This window comes from Haliotis rubra, unplaced genomic scaffold (assembly GCF_003918875.1).
Source record: "Haliotis rubra isolate DU_JTF1 unplaced genomic scaffold, ASM391887v1 Scf466, whole genome shotgun sequence".
NCBI classification, from domain to species: domain Eukaryota; kingdom Metazoa; phylum Mollusca; class Gastropoda; order Lepetellida; family Haliotidae; genus Haliotis; species Haliotis rubra.
In genome coordinates this window covers 666,050-684,852 of record NW_025767153.1, presented here as the reverse complement: position 1 = coordinate 684,852, position 18,803 = coordinate 666,050, and the positions used below count along the sequence as shown (strand labels likewise).

Genomic DNA, 18,803 nt, shown 5'->3' with positions numbered 1-18,803 from the left:
TCATCTGAATGAAATGTGTTCATTTGTGTTCAGTGATTTTGCTTTCACTGTTTGATGTTGTGTACAGGCATATTGTACGTGTCAACGAGCCATGTTAATACGTGTGAGAATGTGTATATTGTATGTGCTGATGAGCCATGATAATACGTGTGAGAATATGTATATTGTATGTGCTGATGAGCCATGATAATACGTGTGAGAATATGTATATTGTATGTGCTGACGAGCCATGATAATACGTGTGAGTATTGGCATATTGTGCGTGCTGACGAGCCATGATAATACGTGTGAGTATTGGCATATTGTGCGTGCTGTCGAGCCGTGATAATACGTGTGAGTATTGGCATATTGTGCGTGCTGACGAGCCATGATAATACGTGTGAGTATTGGCATATTGTGAGCGCTGACGAGATAAAACGTCGAGCATTTGTATAAGGTGTGAGCTGATAATACGTGATCCTGTTTGTATATCACACGAATGACAGTGTCATAAGTTGTATATATTACAATGATCATAATGATATGTTGATTGAGTTTGTATGATGTAGAGTTAATGTTGATGGCAATGATGATGATGATGATGATGATGATGGAGTTTAGTGGAAATAAACAAGAGTGCACCGCACATGACATACCATATAACTGTTGTGTTGTTTGTAGTACTGAGTGGAGAGTAGGAGAAACATACTGCAAATTTTCATTGTGCTCTCTAGAGAACCAATAAAGATAGCAACTATACAGTGAGGAAAACAGAATTTCACTTGTCCCTCTGTTGTCTTTGAAAATACACTTAGACATACTATTTGTTACTTCAGTATCGTTTAGCTTGTGTTTAACCCGCTCACGCTGGACAGCTCTCGTCATTGTCAATTGAAATTGACATCGTCTCCCATATATGCACGTGGACCACGCTTTGCAGTGGTAATCTCTTTATAGGAGATATCGTCCTTGCGCTTTCCTTCAGACTGTCGCATGTTTTGCACGGGTAATCTGCCGTGCTGTAAATGTCGATGAAACTTATGATACATTCGGCAATGAACCCTGGGCCGTCGGTGATATAAAGAAGTCCTATTTCGTTAAATCTGCCCAAACTTTGGGGTTTTGAATGTAGGCATTATTTATCATGACTGGTACGTTGTTGGAATACTTTTTGCGTGATGTTTCGCGTGTTCTGCCTGGTGTTGAGGGTCAGGTTGTTTGGCACTCTTTTTCTTTCATTCGGGGCACGTCTCAAACAGTTTTTTCCATTTTAGCTCCCATACGTTTTATCCACATGGATAATGTTGAACAGATGTTTTGATCAGTAACTTTTATGGCGCTCTTCAAAGTTTGAAAGCCGTAGCGCTTGCAGGGTCTTTTGACATAGGACCAAGAACAGAAAATGTTCAACAACCAAAGGCAACTTCAGAACAAGCGTTTAAAGTGTTGTATGTGGTAAGTTTCGTTTGGCACAAAATAGCAAAGTAGCCCGTGAAAGTTTTTGAAGACAACTTTTGCCCAAAAGTAGCGTCCAATATGGCGGCCATCATATAAACATAGGCACATTTGACGATGCTACTGTGTAGAAACATGCATAGACACAAAGTATGCAACGTTTGAAACCCGTAGCCCTTGTAGTTTTAGTGCAGCACATTTTGGGAGGTATGCAGTCAGCATTCTGCTGAAAAACATCACCAAAAACTTCAATTCAACATAGCGGCCAAACGGTGCATTTTAGCGACTTGAGCCGTCCAGGCGAAATTGTAGGCATTTTGATTGCGCATCTGCTCAAGAACTTTGGCACACATTGGAGCATTAGTTACGGAGATATTTGCATTTGAAATTGAAATTTTTGAATTAATTTTGAATTATCTGCCCTTTGCTATTGGGCCTACAGCCTAGAGATTTTAAAGCGCGATATCTACACCTCGGTGGGCATCTGGGTGATTTTTGTCAAGGCATTCTGTCCAGCGGTGCTCTCTGTAGCTCTGTTACAAAATACGGCGGAAGAATAAATAATAATAATAATAATAATAATAATAATAATAAAAACACGAACGATTACAATAGGTCTCCTGCCTAAAGGCAAAGGAGCCCTAACTAGTGAGGAAAGTTAAAAGTATTAGCCTTATGTGGACAATACACTATAAAAACAGGCTATAGATTGCCAACAACTGAAGGTAGATCACCATACTAGGGACCATGGGGACTTACAGTACATTTGCTTCCTGCATGGGCCCTAGCTGGATTTACATCATCTCTTCAGCCCTTAGCAATTTAGACAAATCTAGCCAGACATTAAAAAGACACATATACTACGATTAAAAAGTGGAGAGTTTAAATTTACTTTGAATGTTTTGGGACTTACTATCCTCTCAGGAGGACAATAATTTTACATAACTTTAAGCACACACACACACACACACACACACACACACACCCCCCCCCACCCCCTTGAGGATACAGCCACTCACAATCTGAGTTACTAATTCAAACTTCCAATCATAAAATATTTTTGTATTTACAAATCATTTAACAAATGTAATTCTCTTAAAAATGCAAAATAGTTATCCCTTGTGATAGATTGTTCAACACTGTCAAGCAAGACATGCCTGACTGTGATTATCTCGTCACAAGGGATACAAAACGGAGGATCCTCACCTTTCAATAGGTATTCATGAGTATATCTGGTGTGGCCAATACAACATCGTCGCATGATGACCTCTTCAAATCTGGACTGGAATGACTTGAAAATACTTTTGGATGGACTCAGTCAGTGGTGCCAGGTAAACAAGATTTCTGTCAACCCAGAGAAGACAAAAGTCATTCATTTTAAAAGGCAAGCAGTAGAAGGAACAGATGGGCTAATTCAGTGTGGAGACGAGATCCTAAAGATAGTAGAAAGCTACAGTTATCTCTGCCTACACTTGACAGAGCATATAAACTACACACAGATGGGAAATGCAGTGGCAAGTGCAGCCAGCACGGCACTCATATCAAAGTGTAAAATCCTTGGCGGCATGCAGCAGAGAACTTTCACCAAGCTTTACGACTTCATGGTATGGGCTACTATCTACTACGGTGCTGCAGTATGGGGAACGTATCTTATCCCAGCATAACCGCTGTTCACAACCGAGCTATGAGTTACTATATGGGCGTGAGGATGTTTACGCAGAATGATGATACATCAGATGATATGGAATGGGTGCCATCGGTTGTCCGACAATGGAAGAGTGTTGTTCGATTTTACAAGCGATCATGCGACCAGAACCCGAACAGATTATCTTTTAATGTGTGCAAGTGGGCCCATTCTAAGGCTGTGTCTAGTAAGCGGAATGGGCATCAACGTGTACACAGGAAATTTAGAACTGTAGAACATTTTATCCCTATTGGAAATACTTTGTACATAGGTTTTTTATATCAAAGGTTGAACAGAAAGTGATGCAAAACTATTTACAGGAGTGGAGTGTTGTAGTCAATCAGGAGAACAGTAAGTGGGGAGATGGGAAGAACAAGATGAGACTGTATTGCGAACAGTCCTAAGGAGTTGAACATTATCTACAGAGTGGCCTCCCTTGGTCGTATCGCCTAGCACTAGCCATGTTCGGCTGTAGAGTGCCCCCGTTACGTGTTGAAACGGGTCGATACACCAACATGCCCCTGAACCAATGCTTAATTGTAATGAGTGCGTTGAGGATGAATGTCATGTTTTATTCCAGTGTCCACTTTATTTTGATGTTACAGTCTTTTAGTCAAATGTGAAGAAATATGTTATAATTTTAAATGTTTGAGTGATTGTGACAAGTTTAGTTTTATCATGTCCGACGTTGAAATGTTCTATTTAGCAGCCAAAACCTGCAAAATGTTATTGGAAAAACGGCAAAGTATTTTATATCATGGCGTGTAGTCTGTTTTTCGAATGTGTTGTGTATATTTATCCATTATTGCTTTTAGTACCATTTAGTAATTAATCTGTATTTTACATGTAGTCTCTCGTAACCCTTAATGGGTGGGTCGTAAAGGATATTTTGTTATATTGTCTTGTCTATTGCTTTATGTCGTAAATACGAGGTGAGACTTTAATAAAATATCTGTCTGTCTGTCTGTCCGTTTTCCTCTAAAGACGCGCAATTTACTGAGCACAGCCCCAACCAGCGATGCCTGTCCGACGCAGAGCATTTATCTCACTATAGCGCGCCCGCTGTCTTGCTATGTCGCCGCTGCATCACGCTCCAGGTTAGACAAAGCCAAATGTTATCCCACAGCCTTCTACAGTAATGTTATATACCATTCAAAAATGTAGGGGATATTGGATTTACAAGATTGGTATCATGCAAATGATGAAGTCAAGGAGAAAACAGATGATGAAGAGAAATTATATATGTACATGTATTACTTTTTCTCATATCCATTGACACTAACTAGAGGTATGCTCGCAAAATGGAATATCCCCTACTTTGTTTGAATGGTATATTTTCTTTATAATCCTCCAGGCTGTCAAGAGCCATTCCATGTACACATGGGTGCAGTCTGGCCTTTAAACTACAATAAAAACACAAAGTCCAGATCCAGCTAACTTCGCCTGTCAATTTTCCATGCACAGGAAGTCGAACACAGTCATCAACCCCAGTTCCGCACCAAATGTCACCTACTTGAAAATATCTGTACATCATTAAGTATAAGTCGTGTTGATAAAAATGACGGCATTAAATACTTAAATGTATGGTCGGTTTTATTTACACGTCCTTAGAGGCAAACAACCCTTTCCCTAGGGTGTAGGGTTGGGGTTTAGGATTAGAGTCTGGTACCCTTTCCGAATATCAGGGCTAGGGTTTAGGGTTAGGTACCCTCTCTGATCCTTCGGGTTAGTGTTAGGGTGGGATACCCTTTCCGATCCTAAGAGAAATGCCAATTCGTCGGGTTTAGACCTTGAACAGTATCTCCAAGAAATGGGAACAGCTAGGCTCAGTTTCTGTGTGGGTTGCCTCTCTGGCACTTCCCCTATCAGTTTTATTGTGTCGAGTGTATCTGTTATATGTGGGGGGCGGTGGGGTAGCCTAGTAGTTAAAGCGTTTGCTCGTCATGACGAAGACCCAGGTTCGATTCCCCATTAGCATACAACGTGTGAAACCCATTTCTGGTGTCCTCCGCCGCGATATTGCTGGAATATTGCTAAAAGCTGCGTAAAACTCACTCACTTTTCTATCGAGGGGTTAGAGCCAGAACCACTCAAACCACACAGGTACATGTCGGGAAACAGCACTCAAAAAATAATAATCAATTCTTGTTAACTGTTTTGTGACTAGGTGACAGAGTATGTTGGTGCATTCATGTTGCTTTACAACCATAAATATAATCAGCCTAATTAAATAGGTATGACGAAAATAAACTTACGCTTGTTCTGGCGTAAATGTAAAACACTCTGGGCTCTGTAAACATGAGAGCGAGAACCAGTTAAATTAGAAACACAGTGTATGGCAGTTAACATTATGTTGAGAATATGTCTGTCCCAGAGTCAAGAATCCGGTAAACAGGGGATTGTGGCATAGTTTGCGGATACGATTTCCCTGTGTCGTAGTTTCCACTAACTCGGGGAGCATTATCTATGCTAACAATCTCAAGATCACCCATATCATCACAGCCGCCAACCACTGTTTCCTCTAGGCCCTGTAATCATATCCTGCGGTAAAGCCGCTTTAGGCAGTATCCAGTCGGTTTAAGACAAGGATGTATTATGAGCCCTATCCTGTTCTCTTTCTTCATAAACGAGTTATGTAATGATATTTCGCTGCAAGGTAAGCATGGTGTCCAGTTATTTCCCGACATTATTGAAATATTTATGTTACTTTTTGCAGACGATGTAATTCTAGTATCTACCTCAATTATTGGGTTACAAAACCAACTAAACATACTAGAAAGATATTCTTCAGAATGGTCGCTATCAGTAAATCTTGAAAAGACTAATATTGTTGTATTTAGAAAAGGTGGTCCCCTCTCTTCGAAGGAAAAGTGGTGTTTTAATTCTAAACCCGTTAATGTCGTAAATCATTATAAATACCTCGGTGTAAAGCTTTTCTTTACTATGAACTGGACACATTGTGCTGCAGATTTAGCTCTCAGAGCTAAGAAAGCACTGTTATACCTCATGTCCGTTTATAACAACGTTGGTTTCCTTACCCACAATGTGTTTTTCAAATTATTTGATGTACAAATTCAGCCTATTCTTTTGTACGGTTCCGAAATATGGGGCTTCCAACCTTTCCAAGCGCTTGAAAAGATACACTTACTGGCCTGCAAGAAATTTTTAGGCGTTACACAATCTACCCCTAACGACATGGTATATGGAGAATGTGGGAGATTTCCAGTTTTCATTAATGCTCAAATTAGATGCTTAAAATACTGGCTAAAGATAGTACAAATGCATGATCACCGTCTCCCGAAAATTTCCTACAATATGCTTCTACATCTAGACAGTAACGGCAAAGAAACTTGGGCTTCCCATATAAGGAACCTTCTTTGTCCTAAAGGTTTTGGTATCGTCTGGTTAAACCAAGGCGTAGGTAATGTCAATGTTTTCCTGAACCAGTTTAGAGATCGCTGTATATGTAATTTTCAACAAGAATGGCACTCGAGGTTAGAAGAAAGCTCCCGTTTTGATTGTTACAGGCAGTTTAAGTCCCTTTTAGAACCAGAAAGATATTTATCCCTCGTGACTACAAAGAATCTGAGACTGCTACTTGTAAAATTTAGATTGGGGCTATTAGATTTAAAAGTAAATGAAGGAAGAAGACTGTCCATTGATAGAAATTATAGATCATGTCCATTTTGTAAAAAAGGCATTGAAGACGAATTACATTTTCTTGTTGAATGTCCAGCCTATGATAAAATCCGTTCTGATTTTCTCCGTAACTGTATTACAATCAGAAGTAATAATGCAGCATTTTACAAAATTGTTTCCTCATGCGATGTCTCCATTTTAAAAAGATTATCACTGTATATCCATCATGCTATTATGTTAAGAAAACAATTGTTATCCTCCTAAATAAGAACCTTCTTTGTAACCGATGTATATGGGCCGGTGGCCTTACATACAAATAAACATATTTTGACTTTTGACAGTATCCCACCCTCTCAGCTGATGGCTGGAACCATTAACTAGCAGTAACTGCCTTTCTGTTATTGAATACATTTTACTTATAGCTCGCCTTTAATTGTGCTTGTGAGATTTTATCTTCACATGTTGTTATCAGTGAAGACATCCGTAATTGCTTTAACCACCTTTAAGACTTTCTTTTAGATACATTCATGACAACAGCGTCGCAATACTTTCAGCATAGTTCCACAATGCATCATTACTGTGTACTTCTTTATTGAAGAATAAAACCAATTAATATAAGACATTGTAAGTTTTTCAGTCTGTTACATGTAAACAGAAATTCATAAACAGTATAGTTTCAAATTACTGAATAGGAAAAAAAACAACACAGACACAAATATACACAAAATACGCAACCACAGATACGCCCATTACATATTAAGTCAAATTAGGGATAAATGTAACGATCTGAGTAATAATTTAAGCCGCTTGGTATATAGAGCATCTCACCCGAGTGTCTTTTGATATCAAATATATCACCATGAGTTGATAAAGTTACAAATATCCGAGGCTTGCCGATATTTTTACTTTGATCAAGGAGTGTTGATATATTTGATATCAGAAGACACGAGGGTCAGATTCTATTTAACATAAAAAATCACTCTTCATGAGCTTTCAATGAAAAATGAACATCTCCGAACACAGTACTGCCATTGGACTCGCAGTGCAGCGATGCCATAGCAATGTGACGTCATCAAGTTCATCACGTCATAGCATTGTCAGGGCATTGTGCAAAATCTACTCTCAAAACGATATCTCCTATGAGATATCGTCTGATCTCACACAAGCAATATCTCCTGTGGAACACAGTTTTGGATGATAAAACCTAATAGAAGTATGACACTAGACTATGACATAGATGAAGGCTAAAGACCTTTGATACTAAAAATTAAGTTTGTTATAAGTGAATCAATCACATCACACAGATGTCATTCGAATAGAACACTGAATAATCATATACTCATGCCAATAATGGTTGTCACCCCTCCCCACCCCACACACTTCCACCCAACACCCCTCTCCAATTAAAAAAAAAGGGGGGTGACAACCATTATTGGCATGAGTATATAAGGTATTTGATGACATAGATATGTCATGTTAGATATGTGACTGAGTAGTATTTCGTTTCGTTAATGATTTGAAGACTTTTCAAAAATTAAATGTCACTTTGGAATTGAGAATTGATATTGATATCTACCTCTTAACGCTATTTCATACACTTTAACCTTGCACTTTAAACTTATTAAATATCTTATAGGAAAATGTTTGCATAACTATGTGGTCTGGGAAAAAAGTGATTTGTGTGAAATATTATGTGCGAGTTAAATTCGCAAAAAGAGGACATATATAGCAGAACACTTTACAGTAAATGAAGAGTCAGGAAATGTTACAACATAACCTGTTCTTGTAAACATGGCATACCATTTGAAATCAGGTTTTGCACGTGCAGTCGATCACGTGATCTTCGCATCGAAGTTTTCTTCATATGCACGTGTTTGCATTGGCCTCAAGAATTGAAAAAATACTTTTAAACCACAGTTCTAACGGTACTTGAAATGCCCCGATTGTCAAATGTGCAACGTGAACGTGCCGTTGGCATGTTGCAAGCGGGAAGATCAGTTATTGATATGACTAATAATAATATAGATCATTTGTAATGCGCTTGACTCCACAACACTAGGCCATGCTCTAAGCGCAAACCAGGGCAAGGCAGTCAGTAGCGAAGAAAATAAATGTCTTTAGATGAGATTTGAAACTTGAGAGAGTTGGAGCAGATTTGATGTCTGTAGGGAGAGAGTTCCACAGGCAAGCAGCTGAATGTTTGAAGGATCTATGTCCGAAAGTTTTGAGTTTATATGGAGGCACAACAAGAAGTGATTGATCGGCAGATCTGAGATTCCTCGGTGGGACGTAGGGTGAGACAAGGGCTTGGAGATAGAGTGGAGCAGTTCCATTTAGTGCTTGGTAAGTTAGAGTTAAAATCTTAAACTCTATTCTTTCCCTAATTCTCGACCAGTGGAGAGACTTCAATGCAGGCTGGATATGACCTGATAGTTTTGCACGCATGATAATCCTGGCAGCGGTGTTCTGCAGTTTCTGCAGTCTGTGAAGTTGGTCATTGGTAATACCAATCAAGAGACTATTGCAGTAGTCTAACCGTGACAATACTAGGGATCTCATCAGTGTGGCAGTGGTGTTTCTAGTAAGGAGGTGACGGATAGAACCAATGTTCCTGAGGTGGTGGTGGCAGATCTTTGATAGGTGGTTAATATGCTTCTCCATGGATAGATTCTCATCTAAAACACACCTAGGTTTTAACGCAATGAGAAACAGGAATGTCTACATCATCGATCTGAAGATGATCGATACCACATTTCTGCAATCTGGATTTAGAAGCAGTAATCATGAGTTCAGTTTTTGAGCTATTTAGCTGTAGCATGTTCTTAGACATCCAGTATTTAATATCTTTCACACACGACTCCATCCTGGCACAGATCTCAGTCTGACTCTGGGGGTCACTGGTGAAGTTGTCCATGAGCTGTGTGTCGTCAGCGTAAAAATGATGGGCGATATGCTGGTCACGGATTAGAGAGCCGAGTGGTTTCGTATAAAGGGTGAACAGGAGTGGCCCAAGGACAGAGCCTTGGGGTACTCCACATTTCAATATAGTAGCAGTTATCAACGTCAACGTCTGCTGTGGACCCAACGTCACCTCCGATGGACCCAGAGAGACTGGAATCGAGTCGTCTTTAGCGATGAATCCAGGTTAACCCTCAGATTCGCGGACACCAGGCATAGAGTCTGGATACGACGTCGTGAACGGTATGCCCAATGTTGTGTACAGGAAGTCGACAGATTCGGGGGCGGAAGTTGCATGGTGTGGGGTGCTTTCTGTGGGAACAACCGTTCCCGACTTCTGGTCATCCGTGGAAACCTCACAGCTGCTGCTTACCGCAACCAGGTGCTCACCCCTGAACTCGTTCCTTTCATGGCGGCTCATGGCCCAGGTTCCAGCATGATAATGCTCGGCCGCATACCGCGATAATGACACGAAATTTCCTTCAAAACGCTGGAATCAACGTCATGGACTGGCCATCGAGGTCCCCTGACCTTAATCCAATAGAGCACGTTTGGGATGCACTTGAGAGAAGGCTTCGTGGTCTTAGGAACCAACCTCAGAATTTGCAGGAACTTGGCGCTGCCTTGCAAGAGCAATGGCGCAGAATCCCCAACCACGTGTTCACAAGCATCAGGCAGTCGATGAGGAGACGGTGTTTGGCAGAGGTGAATGCGCGGGGCGGCCATACACGATATTGAACTGAGAAATTTCGCATTTTTATTCTTGTGACTTGACATTCTCATGATGCTGGGTCGTTGTCAGAGAGCAGTCCTTTTCTACTCCTTAATGTTGGCAATAGTTCATTATCAGAACTGTCAAAGTCACTGTCACTATCCCTCAGAGATGATGTTCCTCCGCGCCCATAACACTGTGCTAATGAGTCTGTAGGCGTATCAGTCTGTACTGGTATGTCTATAGGCGCATCAATCTGTACTGGTATGTCTATAGGGGCATGAGGCTACTGGTATGTCTATAGGCGCATTTGTCCGTTCAGGTATGTCGATAGGCCTAGCAGTCTGTACTTGTATGTCTATAGGCGCATCACTCTGATCTGGTATGTCTATAGGCGCATCAGTCTGTACTGGTATGTCTATAGGCCCATCAGTCTGTACTGGTATGTCTATAGGCGCATCAGTCTGTACTGGTATGTCTACAGGCGCATCAGTCTGTACTGGTATGTCTTTTGCCCTTTCCGAAAACTGAGTTGTCCGCCCTTGGATGTGCGCCTTGTGCGCAAGTGCAGCTTCGCGGTGCTCGCCTCCGGGGCGCAATCATGGCGGATTGTTTGAACATCGAATCGGAGAGGAAATATAAGAAGTACTGCTGCGTATGTAAAGGGACTTACCGGGGAAAGGTGATAGATGGGAGGACAATATCACTGCATCGATTTCCACAGAATACGCGTCTAAAACGGGTGTGGATCCAGCGTTGCAAGACAGTTATGAGGACGTTCAAGTGGAATAATCATAAACGCCTATGCAGTGAGCATTTCCTGGAGTTTAGCGGTCCAACCCCGCAATCCACCCTTCCGTCGTTGTTACCAACTCAAAGTGGATCTACTAAGGAATTTCCCACATGGGTATGTATTCCTAGCTTTCTATACCAAAGGAATCGGGAAAATGTGATTGCTTACTATATACACATGAATGAGAATAATATTCATAATCATGCTGTGTACAGTACAGTGCTTGACGACCAGTTATTGAAATGAAATATTTCCATGCTTGAAATTTGTGTTTTGATGAATGAGTAATCTTCTGTTGGTAAAATTATGGAGGAAAATTCAAGTTCATATTCATATTCTTTCATCAGTGACAATGAATGATACTGAAAAACCATAAGAATGTACTGCAGTAAAGACAAGTTTTAGTACTTTTACATTGTTTTTCTCATGATGCCTTTACATTGTGTATCTTTACCCTTTGAATATCATCTCTACCCTAAATGGTTGTGTAGTGTGTATTTTTTGTATATTGTGTATGTAACCATTATGAGACTGATTTTGACATACAAATAATTCCTTCCAGGATAATGAAGTAATTATAGATCATATCATAATTCTCAAATTTGTGGTATGATATATTTCTAATTTAATTTCTAGAAACTGGATGAAAACCAGATGACAGAAGCATGCGAGGACATAGAGATGACTGGGGTCAGTGAAGACATCGAGAGAGACAACAGCACAAGTCTGCTTCTCAATCATGACTGACACCCACTGGATGTTTCTTTACATCTCCATGATTACTGTCATCCAACGCAGCCGACACAACCAAACTCAAAAACAAGGTGAGCATAACAAATAAGGTTGTGGTAAACTAATCAAATAACACATTTTGTCATTCCCTTTAATATGATTTACAACTTTGATTTTGTATAAAGAATATTAGTTTTGCCATTGGGTTGCTTGTCTCTTACTGTGTGTAAAATTAATTTATTCTGCTATCTTGCCAACCCATTTTTTGCATTGACACGTCCTCTTTTGCCTTTCAGATGCATGGATACCCAGACAGAGCACAGTACTATTACATCAGAGGCTCAAACAGATGAGAGTTATGTTAAGAAGTTTGCACATGCTAGCACACAAACAGATACATGTATGCATGATTTTTGCGTGCAGTGCAAGCTTCCACTTCTTACCTTTGATGACATCAAACAAAGTGATGATCTGGTGAGCTTCTACACCGGCATTCCATGCCGAGAAGTGTTTGAAGCTGTGTTTGATGAAATCAAGGAGGAAGCGGAAGCTAGAACTTCAGTCGAAAGCTCGACTACACATCATCATCTGCAGGCAGACCAAAAACTTTGAGCGTTTTGAATGAATTTTTCATGGTTTTAATGAGACTTCGTTTAGGACTTCTCCTTGAAGATCTAAGCTTCAGATTTTGTATATCAACTTCACAGTGTAGTGAAATTATTGAAAGATGGGTTAATTGCTTAGTGGTGCAATTGCCATATTTTGTTCAGTCGCCTTCAGGTGAGACAATTTAGCATAACATGCCAAGAGGTTTTCGAGAAAAGTTCCCAAATACAAGAATAATTATTGACTGTACAGAATTGTATAGTGAGACTTCCAGCACTTGTCACACATGACTCACAAAGCTCTTGTAGGCATTAGTCCTAACGGCATCGTTACATTTGTATCTGACTGTTGCGTGGGATCCACTAGCGACAAAAGAATTACTCAAGAACGTGGTCTTTTGGATATTTTGGAGGAAAGTGATGCAATAATGGCAGACAAAGGCTTCACAATATCAGACCTAACTACTCCCAGAGGTATAGAACTAATAATTCCTCCTTTTAAGAGAAAAGGAAAACAGTTCACAAAACGTGAAGTTAGCTTTACAAAGGATATTGTCCATCTGCGGATACATGTAGAGAGACAGATAGAAAGAATAAAGAACTTCAGAATTCTTCAAGGAAACATCCCCATCTCTCAAGCCAGATGAATTTCAAAATTGTTTAAAATTTGCACCTATCTAACAAACTTGTGGCCTCCACTAGTCCAATATTCAGATTAGTAAATGAACTGTGGTTGACAATTATTTAGCTTGTTTCAAGACAGTATTTGCCATGATGCAGAAAACCTATTTGACACGGTGCTGATTTAATACCTGACCTGCCTTACCTTGTTTTTGTTGTCATTATTAAACAATCACAGTTATTGTCTTGATGAAACTTCCAAAACTGAAGTTGACTCCCAAAAACAGGTCCATGACTCTCTCTCATGACACCAGGGAGTCATGATGACTCCTAAACTTTTATGCCTAGGTCAAACACTGTCAATGTAGTATATTGACTACATAGAACGCTAGTCACATTGAATGTAAAGACAATCAATCATGTTTATTTCATATTTTAGGCCACATGGCCCATGGTACAGTTGTTAAAAATGTACAATAGTTGTCACTTTACCCAGGGCTCCAGATAATTTTTCAACATCAGGAGTATGTACTCCTTATTTTGTCAATATAAAAGTACTGGATAACCTTAACAGGACATTTAGAGTACTGAATGGACTTTAATGGAGTATCAGACAGTAATCTTGTGTTTCGTTTCATATATGCACCACAACATTGCTAGTCTTGTGTAAACAGGTCAATAAACAATAAAACAATACTTTTTCAGATAAATATGTCTATAAATGATTCTAAGACCCTACACCATTGCTGTGGTGTGTATCCTTATCTGGAGCCCTGACTTTACCACAATTACATTATGAAGATCTTACGCTAAATATTTTCAGAAGGTATTAAGAAAACATGGTATTTATTTTCTGTAACATTATTGTCACATTTTGAACAGATTAAATCCATATCAGAATTGTCATTAATGTTCTTCTTATATTGATGAACAGAAATGCAAAGTGTACATTGATCTGACCAAGTTTCTATTATATCCATAGTTTGTGGATACATGTCTCAAATTGCAAATAAAATTGTAAAGACACTAGTTTAGTCTAAAAATAGATAAATGGTAGTTTAGAGGTATACAAAACGAAAATGCTCCTGCTCCTCAACAACAACACCCCCACCCCACCCCCCAGCTTGCTTATTTGTAGAAGCCATGGCATGGAATTCCAAGGGCTACAATAAAGACACTGATTGGAAGTATACCAAGACATCGCCAGACAGTTTCTTCTTTTCAACTGAAAACAATGACTCTAGTCTGTTATGTTTGACGTTATTCTTATTTTTTTATAATTATTATGATAATATAACACTTTACACTCACATTATTCATACAAAGTCAATATATGTTCTTGGTCTGGTACACTATGAGAATGCAACTTCATTGCGTATATAGCTTCAGACCCCTTTCAATACGCCGAGAGAACAGTTCTGAAATGAAATAATTAATGTAGAAGTTTTCAAGTTTCACATACATGTCATTCCACATTTCTTTGTCAAAAGGAATTCTCTCAATGTTGAGCCCCACACAAGTCCATACCACAAAATCACACCATCTCTTCCCTGTTACCCCCATCTGTCCTTGCACTTGAAAATAATATTTATGGCTCCTCTTCAAGTTTACATTTCCATCTTGAAGGTGACAGTAAAAATCCTTGTCATCACAACAGTCCTCTTGTGTCTTCATTCTCCATTTCATAGAAGCTGGGCATTTAATCTCCAGCAGGCCAACAGTATCCTCACAGTGTGAACAGTAAACAAGTCCATCTGGGCTGCTTCCAAGAAATGGTGAATCTTTACTAACAAATAGTCCACTTTCCTTCACCTGTAATCCCTTGTGTTCCTTCTGCATTTGTTTCCCATACATCTTTCTTGCAGCCTTCTCATGCTTATTTCCATATTCTGTGAATGTACTTGTGAACTCTGAATACATCAGGAGGGGTGTCATCCTTTCGCTTACAAACAGTGCCAAAATGTGAGGAGGTGATCCGTTCTTTCCTGGCTTGCTTCCAGTTGTGTGAATCCTGTCCTCTTGTTAACACCTCTGTTATGTGTACATCCTCCTCAGTTTGTGACAGAGATTTGAAATGAGCATCAAACACGTCCTTGCACATGCTGCTACTCAGATCCACATTATCCATGAAAAGAAACCTAATGTCGTGCAATACAGGAAATTCAGGCTCATGCGTAGAGGAATCTGATGGGAAATTCTTCAGCCATCCTACATTCAGTTTCTTCTCTTCAAGTCTCAATGTCAACTGTGCACCCTTTGTTCTTGTTGTGGTCACTGTTCTTTTCAACATGCAGTTTCCTGGTTGAATGGAGGAGGGTGTTTTTCGTATACACCAATTCTTCTGACCTTTTGGGGCTCAATCTCCTTTTTCTGGGTGCTGACATACTGTAGTCACTGCAAAGGCACTTTCTTGAAGTCGAAGCTAAGCAGCCATTCATTCTTCTTTCGGTAAGGTCTGCAATCCCAAACAGTAGTGCTCCAATATGATTGCAGCATTCTCCTTCCCTGCAATCATAAATTACAGTCAATTGAAAATTTCATGGAACTATCATCTTCTTTATTGAAAAAACTATTCAGATAACTTTAAATTAAAGGAAAACATTCAAATGAACAATAAGTTGCAATGACTTGAACAATGTCAAGACAATTTACTGAATGTTATTCTTCTGTTGAATGCGCCACTGCGGCATATTTCAAAAACTCCAACATTTAAAACAAAAACAAACAAGAACTGAATACAAACACTGACCAACATCATGAACGTACATGTATGTAGATTAGTACAAGTACTTGGAACCATCAACAAACAAGAATATCCAGCGGCAACATCACCTGCTAACATAAGAAAAAACAAAGATCTCATTTTAAAAAATACAACAGCAAACTCATAGAACTTAATGTCTAACAATGTGCCAACAGTGCATCTTACTGCAGTTTTAAATATCCCAATCTCTAGTCTCTATATCAATTAAAGTGTTTACAGTACTTTCTTTAAAATGATAATTAATTATAAAATAGTATGAAAATCTTGACAATTTATGACTTTACATTATTATCAAGGGTTTTCAGAGTAACATCACTATATTCGTTCCTAAAGGAACATAGCATTGAGGTAAACGTGAAATTAAAATTCCCTCATACAGTTGATTTTGGATGTATACGGGACATTTATTGCACCCTCGCCCTGCAGTTGCTAAAATCACAAAGACTCTGTCAGAAATCATAAAGTTTCTGTCGCAAAATTCACAAAGACTCCAATCACACTGTAACCAGGTTCCCTACTACTCGGGTATTGGCATGATTATTAGGTTATAAAAGTGTCAATACAAATATGAAACTGGTAAAATGATGAAGTAAAAGGGGTAAATAGAACAAAAATTCAACAATTAATGAATTCTCAAACAATCATCTAATACATACCCAGCTGGGCAGGTACAATAAGCTGAATGAATGCATCCAGTAACTTTTGACAGCAGTATCCATGGTCTGTAGTCAGGCGATTTCTAATGGTCTGCTGATGGAAATGATGGTAACACCAAAGCGCTTATGTACATGTGGCTGCTGCTGTCATCAATAGGATGGACCTGTAAATATTACAGATTCAGAGGGTGAAAACATAGTCGATCATACAACATTGACCACAAAAAGTTTCTGCTACTTACTGACATATGGACAAATACACCACAAGGTTTTAAAAAGGGGTGACTGAAAATATATGCTGAACAGATTTGTGTTTCATGAATGATCAAATTATCTGAAAACGTATTGAAGTCAGTGATAGTACGCTTAGTGATGGCGAAATAGTTTAATTTACCTCTACTTTATGAACATGACCATCGTTATAAAATCCCTTGGATTTTAGTTGTCGCTTGGAATTCTTCTTCAATACAACATAATTGTATATGTCTTTTTCCATTACATCTGGAAGATTGTTGTAATCTGTTGTCCAACCAAACAAGGCGAGTGGAGGAGGAACTTTCTTGCCAGAAGAGACCGTGAACCTAGGTGAAAATGTTTAAGGGTCCATATTAGAGGTACATCAACAACATAAACTCTTATCTGACAAATAAAAATGTAATTTAGGCAAGTTCCAAGAAACACTATAACAATGATATTTATGAACATTCATTATTGTTTAGAACCGTGACTATCCAAGTCATCAACAGCACTATGACGTATTTGTATATTTTGTACATAGATATCCATCATATAATTGAGCATTTCGAATACTGGTATATTCAAACGATGTAGGGGCTGTATATAGACTTTAACCTATATAATGTTTATTAAACCTACTCATAATAACATTTGTCATGACTATCTTATTTTATAAGGTTTCAATAGTGATGAACATACAAGATAACCGCTTGAAATCTGTCTTGATATTCCAAAATAATTATAATGTTTGTCTGTGGTTTATAATTATTGATGAGCCTTTCGAACATATACAAACGATGTAGGGGCCGTATATAGATTTTAACCTATAAATTGTTTATTAAACCCACTCATAACATTTGCCACGGCTATCGTATTTCACAAGATTGCGATAGTAATAAAGATAACCATAATAATGATTAAATGAATGATTCTCAGTGGTTATTGAACATTTATTTCTGCTTATTTCGATCTAAATGGGTACATCCCCAATATGTCTAAACAGGATTTACTGAACAAAACACTTTGGGACAAAAAATGTCATAACATGGACATATAAACAAATTCAACCCACCTGTCAATCTCGCATCTCTCACTGTCAAGTTGGTCGAACTGCGCAAGGGTTGAAGTAGTCGGAATGTTCAGCCTAAAAGACCCTTGTATTCTTCTTATAAGGTCCTGCTTCCTTCCGGAGACATTTTGTCGCCGGCTGGATAAATATTTCTTTAACTGATTGACGGTATAGATTGATAGATCCTGGTTAATTTCGAGCGAAGATGATATCGCGATGTCTGCCATTTTGGATTTCGTAGGCCCAGGAAATGACGTCTGAGTTAACTCCCCTTGGGTAACAAAGGGACGTAACCTAGTTTTCGGAAAGGACAATAGGCCCATCAGTCTGTACTGGTATGTCTATAGGCCCATCACTCTGTTCTGGTATGTCTATAGGCGCATCAATCTGTATTGATATGTCTATAGGCGCATCAGTCTGTACTGGTATGTCTATAGGCGCCATCAGTCTGTACTGGTATGTCTATAGGCGCATCAGTCTGTACTGGTATGTATATATTCCCATCAGTCTGTACTGGTATGTCTATAGGCCCATCAGTCTGTACTGGTATGTATATAGGTGCATATCTCTGTACTGGTATGTCTGCAAGCTCATCACTCTGTTCGGGTATGTCCATAGGCTCATCAGTCTGTACTGGTATGTCTATAGGTGCATCAGTCTGTACTGGTATGGCCATAGGCTCATCAGTCTGTTCCGGTATGTCTATAGGCGCATCAGTCTGTACTCGTATGTCTATAGGCCCATCAGTCTGTACTGGTATGTCTACAGGCGCATCAGTCTGTACTGGTATGTCTATAGGCCCATCAGTCTGTACTGGTATGTCTATAGGCGCATCAGTCTGTTCCGGTATGTCTATAGGCGCATCAGTCTGTTCCGGTATGTCTATAGGCCCATCAGTC

At 39.2% G+C, this 18,803-nt stretch overlaps 1 protein-coding gene and 1 long non-coding RNA gene across 6 annotated transcripts; one reads left to right on the top strand and one right to left on the bottom strand.

Annotated features, from left to right (window-relative positions):
- The first annotated feature begins 203 nt into the window (after positions 1–203).
- On the top strand, positions 204–637 carry LOC124290470. The gene is made up of 2 exons (XR_006901945.1): positions 204–245; positions 412–637. It is a non-coding gene; the product is annotated as an uncharacterized LOC124290470 (long non-coding RNA).
- A 14,483-nt stretch (positions 638–15,120) lies between these two features.
- Positions 15,121–18,137, bottom strand: LOC124290467. 5 transcript variants are annotated; one of them, XR_006901941.1, is made up of 5 exons: positions 17,908–18,137; positions 16,993–17,179; positions 16,599–16,762; positions 15,928–16,013; positions 15,121–15,683 (listed from the first exon to the last, which is right to left on the bottom strand). XR_006901941.1 is itself a non-coding variant. In XM_046727169.1 (4 exons), the coding sequence occupies exons 1-3, from the start codon at positions 18,129–18,131 to the stop codon at positions 16,682–16,684; spliced, it is 492 nt and encodes a 163-aa protein (XP_046583125.1). In that variant the 5' UTR covers positions 18,132–18,137; the 3' UTR covers positions 15,121–15,683; positions 16,599–16,681. The 5 variants fall into 5 exon arrangements, 1 of the variants encoding a protein (XP_046583125.1); XR_006901943.1 differs by having other exon boundaries at positions 15,945–16,013; XR_006901942.1 differs by having other exon boundaries at positions 15,928–16,010.
- Between the last annotated feature and the right edge of the window lie 666 nt (positions 18,138–18,803).